This window comes from Amblyraja radiata, chromosome 3 (assembly GCF_010909765.2).
Source record: "Amblyraja radiata isolate CabotCenter1 chromosome 3, sAmbRad1.1.pri, whole genome shotgun sequence".
In the NCBI taxonomy this organism is placed as follows: domain Eukaryota; kingdom Metazoa; phylum Chordata; class Chondrichthyes; order Rajiformes; family Rajidae; genus Amblyraja; species Amblyraja radiata.
This window is the reverse complement of record NC_045958.1, coordinates 22,829,302-22,842,636: the sequence shown is the minus strand read 5'-3', so window position 1 is coordinate 22,842,636 and position 13,335 is coordinate 22,829,302. Positions and strand designations below refer to the sequence as shown.

The following is a 13,335-nucleotide window of genomic DNA, read 5'->3' as shown; positions in this document are numbered from 1 at the left end:
TGCTCAGAACATATTCAAGACATAGATTAATTAATCTGATGTAAAAAGAATCCAGGGATATGAGATTAGTACATGGACGTGATTCTTTAAAAGATTAACCATGATCTTACTGAATGGTGTAGCATGAACGTGGGAATGAATGACTGACCTACTTTCATTTCCTAAATTCGTATCCCTTACAGGTGTCAGAAAAGACGATTAGTTTCAAACTCATACCTTGCACAATACCACACAACCTATGAACAAACTATCTGCACTCAAAAACCAATTAGGATTTCAGGTACATAAATCATCTTGACACAGATAATATCTCATTAAAACTAGAGAATACATAAACACCCAATGCTTCTTTCTGATCTATTCTTTATGAACCATCAACATCCATTTATTGTGTAGGAAGGAACTGCAGATGCTGGTTTAAACCAAAGACAGACACAAAAAGCTGGAGTAACTCAGCGGGACAGGCAGCATCTCTGGAGAGAAGGAATGAGTGACGGTTAGGGTCTGAAGAACGGTGTTGGCCCGAAATGTCACCCATTCCTTTTCTCCAGAGATGTTGCCTGGCCCTCTGAGTTACTCCAGCTTTTTGTGCCTAACATCCATTTATTTTTCCATCTAAAAAAGCTAACCAAAAATTAATAATTAAACAGAAACTGTCTTTCCAAAATACAGTATTTGTAAAGATGTAAAGGTTTACTATGACCCAGTGTGTGAATGATACAATATAAATGACGTATCATATTTGCACTCCATGTATTTTCATTAATTATGTTTCGAAACCCCTACACACAGGTGATGTCAAATTTCAGGCACCTGTACACATTATTAATTCAGTGGCTGCAACATGAGAATTACTGTGTAGGAAGGACTGCAGATGCTGGTTTAAACCGAAGATAGACCCAAAAAGCTGGAGTAACTCAGCGGGAAGGGCAGCATCTTTGGAGAGAAGGAATGGGTGACGTTTCAGGTCCAGACCTTTCTTCACTCAGAATTACAGAATGAGAATTACTAGAGTCTTAGGAAACCATTGTCTTTAATCTAAAACTTAGATATATTGCAGAGCAAGAACCACATAGAAATATTACAACAAATAATGACATTTTTGGAGGCACAAATTGAAATTTGATGCAGTTTTGGTTTTAAACGAATTCATCAACTTCACATGCATCAGATGCTGGAAGCAATTGAGCATCAACTTTCAGAACATGTTGATCTCACTTTTAAACCAAGAAAGTTATTTTTACAGATTAAATAAGGGGAGAGCTTTGGAGTGTCCCTGGACGTACAGCTTTTGCGTTTAAAAAAATTAATTAAATAACCCCAAATTACTTGTTTATGTCATCTCTTCTACACATTTAAGAGCCATGGGATCATTACAAATCCACACCATTTTTCATAAGGAGCGATGCCAAAATAGTACAGCATTCCATGTGTGGTAAAACCAAAGCTTCCCAGGTCAGCTTCTACCCCATGTACAGAACCTCGCGAAAAAAAACACAAACATTTTGGGAATTCACACGTAGCTCGTAGTATGAATACCGGTTTGACTGCTGTTCCATTGAAGTGGTGCTCCGCCACCCTGTACACTTCTCGTTGGACGAGTGGTCTGAAGCGCGAACCCTGTGCTCGTGTCCCCGGGTCAGTGGTGCGAGGGGCGGCGCGCGGCAGCCAACGGCCGCAAGCCAACGGCCGCCTTGAGCGACCGGTGGCCACAAGCAACCCGCGAGCCCTGTGCCCGGGTCAGTGTTGTGGCGGGCGGCGCGCGGCAGATGCAAGCCAACGGCCGCGTCAGTGAGCAGCGGGCGGGCGGCCACAGGCAATCGCGAGCCCCGTGCCCGGGGGCGCGCGTCCTGGTGGGTCAGTGCTCTGGCGGGCGGCGCGCGGCAGCCGCAAGCCAACGGTTGCCTCAGTGAGCGGCGGCGCAGGCGTCCGGGCACCCGGCCGGCATTGGACTGGATACTCACATAACGCTCGTAGAACTTGGAGAGACGCGGTTTGCCGTGGTTATTAAATATCAGAATGGCTTTAATCATGATGACTGGACGGTTGTGATCCTGAGGCACAGACTGACAGCAGCGTTTGAGGCGGAATTACTCCGAAACATGAACGACGAGGAAGGGAGGTGGAAGTACGGAACTGAATTCCAAACAAACTCCCCCTTTGGCAAGGCTTTGAATGGCGACGGCAACCGCAGCGGCTCAAGAAAGGCAGCTGCGCTATTTCGAATTCTCAACGCGACGAGCCTGACATCAAAATAAGGGAGACACAAGGAACTGCAGATGCTGGTTTTGCACCGAGGATAAACACAAAATGCTGAAGTGACACAGCGGATCAGACAGCATCTCTGGAGAAAGGGAATGGGTGACGTTTCGGGTCGAGACCGTCACCCTTCTTCAGACTGAGAGTCAGGGGAAGGAAACGAGGGATATTGACGGTGATGTAGAGATATATAACAAATGATTGAAAGATATGCAAAAAAATAACGGTATTAAAGGAAGCGGTCCATTGTTGGCTGTGGGCAAGGTGAGAACGAGTTTTGCAGACAATGAAACTCACCAGGACGACAGTGAAACTGGTACCACGATTAGGGTGGGAGAGGGACGGAGAGAGAGTGGGCGCAAGGGTTACTCCAAGTTAGAGAAATCAACTTTCATACTTTGTAAACTGCATAAGCAAATTATGAGGTGCTGTTCCTCCTATTTGCATTTGGCCTCACCCTGACAACGGATTAGGCCTAGGACATTAAGATCAGTGTGGGAATGGGAAGGGGAGTTAAATTGTTTAGCAACTGGGAGCAAGTAGACCAGGTAGACTGAGTTAAGGTGTTCAGCGAAACGATTGCCCTGTCTACATTTGGTGCCACCGACGTATAAGAATGGGATTAAGGGTAATATTCTGGTATGTATCGATAACTGATTAATGGTAAGAAAACATAGATAAACAGACAGCTAATTTGTGAGTACCATACAAATTAGTGCTGGTGCATAATCTATCTCTATGTTTTGAATCAGGGTATGTGTAATAGTGCAGTAATCCTCGTTATAACAGATCATAGAAATGACTGGTGTTTGTTATTGATGATTGTCCGCTATAACTGAGTGTGGGGGGTGGGGGGGGCGTGGCGAATATATCAATTAGTTTAATCCAAGGCCGGGTGGGAAGAAGCATGGTGTTGGGGGGGGAGTTAAACCAGGGGAATTCACAGCTGGGGAGCCGCAGAGCGATGCTGGTCACGCTCTCTGCTCCTGCGATGCGCCAGGGACAGGCCCGGTATTCACGTCATTTTCATGCTGGTCACTCTCTCTGCTCCTGCAACCGGAAGCACACCGCATGATGCCAGCTCATTGAGTAACCTGGTGGAAACGGGAGGCGGTGCAACGAGAACGCCGTGCCATTACCAGGCGACTGAGGCATATGTTGCCAGGGCGGCACAGGTGCAGCGGCGTGCGCTGTATCTGCATCCAATACCCTGGGACCTTGCTTTGTTGCAGCCACTGCAAACCCATGCTCAATGTAACCTTCTTCAAGAGTGTTTCTCCCCCCTGCCACCTTTCTGCTGCCCATTGCTGCGTTGTGTGCTGCTGTAAACTGCCACCACAAACGGGTGCCTCGGTCCACTATAACCGAAATCTGTTATAAAGTAGTCCGTAATGACGAGGGTAGACTGTACCTGTATATCCATGGAGACACAAGAGACCACAGATGCTGACATCGAGTACAAAAAACAAACTGCTGGTGGATCTCTGAGTCAGGCAGCATCTATGAAGGCAAAGAGATAGTGTGTTGTTTTAGGGTCTGACTCAAAATGTCGACTATCCCTTTGCCTCCACATATACAGATTGATCAACTGAGTTCCTCCAGCAGGATGCTTTTTGCTGATAATTAATCTATGTTAATGTATGATGCAAAGTAAGATTCTAAGGAGGATTGAGGCTTCAAGGAGATATAGATACGCTACACAAATCTGCAAGGAAGTGACAAACGGAATGTAATGTGGAAAAATATTAGGTCACCAATATTAATGGTTAAAAGAGAAAAGCGGATTATCGTTTTAATGATGAGAGATAGAAAAATGTTTGTGCTCGGATGGTCCACCAGGGTAATCCTAATCTCGCCCACTTTTCAGGCTCATGACCCAAGGCATTTCAGCAGAAAACAATTTTGTGACTACGATATGATGCTGTGGACAAAGAAGACATTGCCTTGACCATTCTCTTTTGTGTGGTACTGGCAACACTGGCAATCCAAAATCTAATCACATCAGATTGCATCATATTTTATAGACAACTAGACCAAGTGGGACCGGTTGGGTCCTGTCCCCTCAACACGCAGTTGCGAGGGGAGGGGGTGGCCTGCGGCGTCACACACACACTAACCAACCACACACACACACACACACACACACACACACACACACACACACACACACACACACACACACACAACAGAGAGGGACAAGAGGCATAGAAACATAGAAAATAGGCGCAGGAGGAGGCCCTTCGAGCCAGCACCGCCATTCATTGTGATCATGGCTGATCGTCCCCAATCAATAACCCGTGCCTGCCTTCTCCCCATATCCCTCGACTCCACTAGCCCCTAGGGTTCTATCTAACCCTCTCTTAAATCCATCCAGTGATTTGGCCTCCACTGCCCTCTGTGGCAGGGAATTCCACAAATTCACAACTCCCTGGGTGAAAAAGTTTTTTCTCACCTCAGTCTTAAATGGCTTCCCCTTTATTCTAAGACTGTGGCCCCTGGTTCTGGACTCGCCCAACATTGGGAACATTTTTCCTGCATCCAGCTTGTCCAGTCCTTTTATAATTTTATATGTTTCTATAAGATATCCCCTCATCCTTCTAAACTTCAGTGAATACAAGCCTAGTCTTTTCAATCTTTCCTCATATGACAGTCCCGCCATCCCAGGGATCAATCTTGTGAACCTACGCTGCATTGCCTCGGTCACAAGGATGTCCTTCCTCAAATTAGGAGACCAAAACTGGACACAATACTCCAGACGTGGTCTCACCAGAGCCCTATACAACTGCAGAAGAACCTTTTTACGCCTTTACTGAAATCCTCTTGTTATGAAGTCCAAAATTCCATTAGCTTTCTTCACTGCCTGCTGTACCTGCGCGCCAACTTTCAGTGACTGGTGTACAAGGACGCCCAGGTCTCGCTGCACCTCCCCCTTGCCTAACCTAACCCCATTGAGATAATAACCTGCCCCCTTGGTTTAGCTGCCAAAGTGGCTAACCTCACATTTATCTATATTATACTGCATCTGCCACGCATCTGCCCACTCACTCAACCTGTCACCCTGCAACCTCTTAACATCCTCTTCACAGTTCACACTGCCATCCAGCTTTGTGTCATCCGCAAACTTGCTAGTGTTGCTCCTAATTTCCTCTTCCAAATCATTAATATATATGGTAAACGCTTGCGGCCCAAACACCGAGCCATGCGGCACTCCACTCGCCACTGCCTGACATTCTGAAAAGGACCCGTTCACTCCTACTCTTTGCTCTAGAGAGGGCCACAGAGAGCGACACAGAGGCAGGGGAGCTTGCTGCCTTTTGGAGCTGGGGTTTCCGATTTGCGGCGTCTTTAGAGTGGGCAGCACTGCTGCTGCGAGTGGGCGGACGGTCAAAAGCAGGGGAGGGCCGCGACGGGAAAGCCCACCCACCTGCGTGACAGACGAGGGAGTAATGGCCGCCAGGGCCACCTTCCCATCTCACTGCCCCGCACCCACACGATGATAACGGCCGCCGCCGCCATGTTGTAGAACCCGAGCTGAAGCACAAGCGTACTTCGTGTTGAGCTGCTGGGCTGTGGACGGGGCTGGGTGCTGCGGGAGCCGAGGCACAAACGTACTTTGTGCTCATCGGTTGGGCTGTGGGCGGGGCTGGGTGCTGCACTGCAGACAGCCAGGCGAGTGCTAGTCGACAGCACAGCGAGTCGGGCGGCGACAAAATAACTGAGTCGGTGGGGTGGTTAAGGTAACTTGTCACCATTACCGCGTCGGGTTTTCGGGAAGGTGTGAATCGCACACGAAATGACACCCACACACAATTTTATATTATGTATGATATGATAGACAATAGGTGCAGGAATAGGCCATTCGGCCATTTGAGCCAGCACCACCATTCACTGTGATCATGGCTGATCATCCACAATCAGTACCCCGTTCCTGCCTTCTCCCCATATCCCTTGACTCCGCTATCTTTAAGCGCTCTATCTAACTCTCTCTTGAAAGCATCCAGAGAATTGGCCTCCACTACCTTCTGAGGCAGAGAATTCCACAGATTCACAACTCTCTGGGTGAAAACCTTTTTCCTCATCTCCATTCTAAATGACCAACCCATTATTCTTAAACTGTGGCCTCTGGTTCTGGACTCACCCAACATCGGGAACATGTTTTCTGCCTCTAGTGTGTCCAATCCCTTAATAATCTTATATGTTTCAATAAGATCCCCTAAATTCCAGTGTATACAAGCCCAGTTGCTCCATTCTTTTAACATATGACAGCCCCGCCCTTCTCCGTGGATTGTCACCTTGTCGTGGTGGAGAAGCTTGTGTGGTCCTGAGATCCTGAGAGCGATGCCGTCTAGGGTCACCCATGGCGGTAAGGTCGAGGGGGAAATATCTGACAAAGAGCAATCCAACTAAGGCCTCAACTGTGGAACAGGCGGAGGATGATGGCTGACTTTAGTGGAGCGTCACAACGACTGGGAAGGCGGATGAAGGCTGCTGCAGAAAAGGGTCCCCGGTTGTCTTGGATTCCATGCCACTGGATTCTGACCCAGATCTGTCAAGGACCGTGTGGTGGCTGTCTGTGCACCAGTCTCCCTGCGTTAAACAAAGTCACGCACATGCATCCTCCATGAGAGGGCAGTCATACTCGTTTCGAGTTACCGCCAATGATGATAATGACAGCCCCACCATCCCTCAATAGCAAGGATGTTCTTCCTCAAATTTGGAGACCAAAACTGCACACAATACTCCAGGTGTGGTCTCACTAGTGCCCTGTACAACAGCAAAAGCATCTATTTGCTCCTGTGCTCAAATCCTTTTGTAATGAAGGCCAATATGCCATTAGCTTTCTTCACTGCCTGCGGTACCTGCATACTTACTTTCAGTGACTGATGAACAAGGACACCCAGATCTCATTATACTTCCCCTTTTCCTAACTTGACACCATTCAGATAATAATCTGCCTTCCTGTTCTTGCCACCAAAATGGATAACCTCACATTTATCCACATTAAACTGCATCTGCCCACTCACACAACCTGTCCAAGTCACCCTGCATCCTCCTCACAGTTCACACTGCCACCCAGCTTTGTATCATCTGCAAATTTGCTAATGTTACTTTTAATCCCTTCATCTAAATCATTAATATATATGGTAAATATCTGTGGTCCCACCATTGAGCCTTGCAGTACCCTACTAGTCACTGCCTGCCATTCCTGTCTGCCAACCAATTTTCTATCCACGTCAGTACCGTACCCCCAATAACCATGTGCTCTAATTTTGCCCACTAATCTCCTATGTGGGACCTTATCAAAGGCTTTCTGAAAGTCCAGGTACACTATATCCACTGGCTCTCATCCACAATCAGTACCCCGTTCCTGCCTTCTTTGGCCAACTTTGGCCAACTCCTCCCTCATGGCACCATAGTCCCCTTTGCTCAATTGTAATACTGACACTTCCGATTTTCCCTCTCTCTCTCAAATTGTAGATTAAAACATGATATTATGGTCACTACATCCTAATGGCTCATTGACCTCGAATTCCCTAATCAAATCTGGTTCAATACACAACACTAACTCCAGAATTGCCTCCTAACTGGTAGGCTCCAGTACAAGCTGCTCTAAGAATTCGGAGGCACTCGCCAAACTCCCATTCTTGGGGTCCAGTACCAAGCTGATTTTCCCAGAATACCTGCTAGTTGAAATCTCCCACAACCACCGTAGCATTACCTTTGTGACATGCCAAGTTTTATTCAATTTGCACCCTATCTCCTGGCTACTGTGTGGGTGCCTGTAGGTTACATTACATTTTTAGCATTATTTCCATTGCAGAGGCCCTCTTGCATGCTTCCTCAAAATGAAGCCAGTTGTGTTAAACTGTTCCATCTCTAATTCATAATCAATCAACCCAATCTCATAGCACCAATTCTGGGGTGGAAGATTGCAACTTTCATGTGGTCTACCCTGTTTTGACTAATGCAATCAACCCGACTACAACCTTAGGCTGTGCACGCCATACGCAAGAAGATGAAGAAGCACCAATTCTAAAAAGGACTTGAAATTGCATCTCTTCTTCAGTGTCTTGTGAGGCCCTTACCCAGGGCACCAAAGGGCCAGTTTCCATGCTGTATGACTCTATGACCTTCAGTACAAACACATTCTTCCCTAAAATGTGCCTTTTACTGAGTAAACATTTATGCTTCATGTTCCTTGTGATAAAGACTAACTGAATTAGCTTTCTGAATCACTGCACTCTAACCTTCAATATTTGATGTACAAGAGCCCCTAGATTCATTTCCACTGCAACAGTCTGTAGTATTATTCCATTTAAATAATTGCATACGTTTTCATTCTTCCTTTCACTGTTGAAAACTTCACATTTCCCACATTATACTCCATTTGGCAACTTCCTGCCTACTTAACTTTCAGGCTTTTTGTTCCTTCTCACAACTTGTTAGCCCACCCATTTTTCCATCAAGTTCAAGTGAGTTTATTGTCATGTGTCCCTGTATAGGACAATGAAATTCTTGCTTTGCTTAAGCACACAGAAAATAGTAGGCATTTACTACAAAACAGATAAATGTGTCCATATACCATGATATAAATATATACACACATGAATAAATAAACTGATAGTGCAAATAACAGAAAGTGGTTGGTAATAATCAGAGTTTTGTCCGAGCCAGGTTTAATAGCCTGATGGCTGAGGGGAAGTAACTATTCCTGAACCTGGTTGTTGCAGTCTTCAGGCTCCTGTACCTTCTACCTGAAGGTAGCAGGGAGATGAGTGTGTGGCCAGGATGGTGTGGGTCTTTGATGATACTGCCAGCCTTTTTGAGGCAGCGACTGCGATAAATCCCCTCGATGGAAGGAAGGTCAGAGCCGATGATGGACTGGGCAGTGTTTACTACTTTTTGTAGTCTTTTCCTTTCCAGGGCGCTCAAATTGCCGAACCAAGCCACGATGCAACCGGTCAGCATGCTCTCGACTGTGCACCTGTAGAAGTTAGAGAGAGTCTTCCTTGACAATCCGACTCTCCGTAATCTTCTCAGGAAGTAGAGGCGCTGATGTGCTTTTTTGATGATTGCATTAGTGTTCTCGGACCAGGAAAGATCTTCAGAGATGTGCACGCCCAGGAATTTGAAGCTCTTGACCCTTTCAACCATCGACCCGTTGATATAAATGGGGCTGTGGGTCCCCCTCCTACTCCTTCCAAAGTCCACAATCAGTTCCTTGGTTTTGCTGGTGTTGAGGGCCAGGTTATTGCGCTGGCACCATATGGACAGTTGCTCGATCTCTCTTCTGTACTCTGACTCATCCCCATCAGTGATCCGCCCCACAATAGTGGTGTCGTCAGCGAACTTGATGATGGAGTTCGCACTGTGGTTCGCTACGCAGTCATGGGTATAGAGTGAGTACAGCAGGGGGCTGAGCACGCAGCCGTGAGGTGCTCCCGTGCTGATTGTTATTGAGGCTGACACATTTCCACCAATACGAACAGACTGTGGTCTGTGGACGAGGAAGTCGAGGATCCAGTTGCAGAGGGATGCGCAGAGACCCAGTTCTGCGAGTTTGGTAACCAGTTTGGAGGGGATGATTGTGTTAAATGCCGAGCTGTAATCAATGAATAACAGCCTGACATATGAGTTTTTGTTGTCCAAGTGGTCCAGTGCGGAGTGGAGGGCCTGCGAGATCGCATCCACCGTTGATCTGTTGTGGCGGTACGCGAACTGCAGTGGGTCCAGGTTTTTGTCGATGTAGGAGTTGATTTGCTCCATGATCAACCTCTCAAAGCACTTCATCACCACCGGCGTTAGTGCCACTGGTCGATAGTCATTGAGGCATGTCACCTTACTCTTCTTGGGCACCGGTATAATTGATGCCCTTTTAAAGCAGGTGGGGACCTCAGACCTCAGAAGTGAGAGGTTGAAAATGTCCGTAAAAACTCCCGCCAGTTGGTCCGCACAGGTTTTTAGAACACGACCGGGTATACCATCAGGACCAGGTGCTTTTCGGGGGTTCACCCCTCTGAAGGATTTCCTGACATCGGCCTCTGTGACTGAGACTGAAATGCCATCATAGCGAATGGGGGATCGGGAAGGCACATCAGTATTCTCCCTGTCAAAGCGTGCGTAAAACGCATTGAGCTCGTCAGGGAGTGATGTTACACCGGCATTCGAGCTGCCTCCTGGTTTTGCCTTGTAGGAGGTGATTGCATTCAGACCCTGCCACAGCTGCCGAACATCTGTCTCGTCCTCCAGTTTGGAGCAGAAGTCCCTTTTGGCCTTTTTGATGGCCTTACCAAGGTCGTATCTGGTCTTCATGTAGGCCACTGTATCATCGGAGGTGAATGCCCTGTGTCTGGACTTCAGGAGAGTGCGGATCTCAAAGTTCATCCAAGGTTTCTGATTGGGAAACACTCGGAAGGTTTTTGTAGGGATGCAAATTTCTTTATGAAGTCTGTAACGACTGTGGCATATTCGTTCAAGTCCGTTGCCGAGTCCTTGAACATTGCCCAGTCTACAGACTCCAAACAGTCCTGGAGTTGTTCGTCAGCAAACCTAGTGACAGTACATTGAGTCAATAATATAGATCGTAATTGTAGAGCTGTGCATGATTCCTGTGGCACTGCACTTGCCAATCTGCAAATGACCCATTTATTCCAACTCTCTGTTAATCGCTCTCCTATCCATGCCAATACATTGCCCCCTAGTTAGTGTTTAGTTATCTAGTGCAATTAACCTTAATATAGCACTTTATCAAATACCTTCTGGAGAGACAAATATACCACATCTACTGTGTAGAAAAGAACTGCAGATGCTGGTTTAAATTGAAGATAGACACAAAATGCTGGAGTAACTCAGCGGGACAGGCAGCATTTCTGGAGAGAAGGAATGGGTGATGTTTCGGGTCGAGACCCTTCTTCAGGCTGATGTCAGAGGAGTGGGTGGTACAGAGATAAAATGTAGTCGGAGATAGTAAGACTGGTCAGAGAACTGGGATGGGGGAGGGGATGGAGAGAGAGGGAAAGCAAGGGCTACTTGAAGTTAGATAAATCAATGTTCATACCGCTGGGTTGCAAGCTGCCCAAGAGAAACATGAGGTGGCTGTTCCTCCATATTGTGCTGGACCTCACTCTGACAATGGAGGAGGCCCAGGACAGAGACCATTCCCTCTGCAACTCCCTGGTCAACTCGTCCCTTTCCACCCAAACCATCCCCTCCCCAGGTCCTTTCCCCTGCAACCGCAGGAGATGCAACACATGTCCCTATGCCTCTCCAAGGACCCCAACAGGTGAGGCAGAGGTTCACTTGCACCTCCTCCAACCTCATCTATTGTAACTGCCGTGGATTCCGGTATATCGGCGAGACCAAGCTTTGGCTCAGCAATCAATTCGCTGAACACCTCTGCTCAGTCCACCTAAACCTACCTGATCTCTCAGTTGCTCAACACTTTAACTCCTCCTCCCTTTCCCAATCTGACCTTTCTGTCCTGGGCCTCCTTCATTGTCAGAGTGAGGCCCAGCGCAAATTGGAGGAACAGCACCTCATTTTTTCTTGGGTAACTTACACCCTAGCGGTATGAACATTGACTCCCCTTCAGGTCGCCCTTGCTTTCCGTCCCGCTCCATCCCCTGCTCCTTCCCAGTTCTCCAACCAGTCTTACTGTCTCCGTCTACATTTTATCTCTATACCGCCCACTCCCCTGACATCAGTCTGAAGAAGGGTCTCAACCCGAAACATCACTCATTCCTTCTCACCGGTGATGCTGCCTGTCCCGCTGAGTTACTCCAGCATTTGTGTATACCACATCTACTGGTTCTACAGTATTGATTTTTGTTTACATTCTCAAAGAAGTCAAGTAAATTGGTAAAACATAATTTCCCTTTAATAAAACTGTAGGATCTACTGACTCCCACGGCATAAAGCAAAGAACAAACGAAACTGAGCTGAGCCAGACACTTTGTGTCTCGTTTATTCCAGAAGCCCCTTTTACCAACATTCTCACCAATCATGACACATGTGCAGATAAGGTCAATTAGTGCATCTGACCTTGGAGTTGTTATTGAGCTCTTGTGGCTGGACCTTCTCGTGAGGCTGCTGGCGAGTCGCCAGTGGTGACAGGCTGAATGCAAAACCAACGTGGGCGTGAAGGCGCCACAAAACTATGATGAATCTGATTGATTGTCTTACAATTTTCTAAATATCTTGTTAATACCTGCTTAATTATGGGTTCCAGTATTTTCCAAATTATAGAAGCTTAGGAAATGGCCTACAGTTTCCTGATTTATATCTTCCCCAATTTCTCTAAAACCCTTAAATAACTGGTGGAGGGGAAAAAATGCTAGTTAGAACAGAATGAAGTGTTGGTGAAGATCCAACATAGTAAATGGGCAACTCCATTAGTGGTCAGGGCCAGCCTAAATCCAATTGGACCAATTGCTCCCAATTGGGCCGGCGCCTAAGGGGGCCCCGCGCTAGAGTAATATACTCTCGGCTCGGGTAGATCTACTCCGGGTGGAGGGGGGGAGAGAGGGGTGGAGAGAGAGTAGAGGGGTGGAGGGGGAACAAAGGGGTAGACGGGGAGCGGGGTGTGAGGGGGAATGGAGAAGGGGGTGGGTCGTTCACTCACGATCCCGGTGCAGCGCTCCCGCCTCTCCAGTTGCCGTGCTTCACGCACACAGCCCTGGCTCCACCCCTCTCTCTCCCCGGGGAGACACGGTGAACAATACAGGGAGGGCCAGGCCGGGGGTTGGAGCAACGTTTATAAACCTTGGCCTCAGCTCACACCCGTCCGCCCAGACCCCGGTATCCGCTCCCGCCGTCGGCCCTCTCCCTCCCTTCTCACCTTCCCTCCCTCCCTTCCCTTCTTCCCTCCCTCCATTCTCTCCTTCCCTCCCTCCTTCCTCTCTCTCTTTTCCCTTCTCTCCTTCCCTCCCTCCCTGCTTTCTCTCCTTCCCTTCCTCCCTTCTTTCTCTACTTCCCTCCCTCCCTTCTCTCCTTCCTCCCTTCTCTCCTTCCCTCCCACACACACACACCCAACGCACAGACAACTAACGCACACACACAACACACAGACAACTAACA

The 13,335-nt window shown here is 47.6% G+C and overlaps 1 protein-coding gene across 1 annotated transcript in view; it reads right to left on the bottom strand.

Annotated features, from left to right (window-relative positions):
* The window catches only part of ap3s1 (adaptor related protein complex 3 subunit sigma 1), a 91,285-nt gene extending 89,055 nt beyond the window's left edge, over positions 1-2,230 (bottom strand). The window contains exon 1 of the mRNA XM_033017457.1: positions 1,965-2,230. Within this exon, the coding sequence (XP_032873348.1) occupies positions 1,965-2,033 (69 nt within the window). The 5' untranslated portion in view covers positions 2,034-2,230. The remainder of the gene's footprint in view (positions 1-1,964) is intronic.
* Between the last annotated feature and the right edge of the window lie 11,105 nt (positions 2,231-13,335).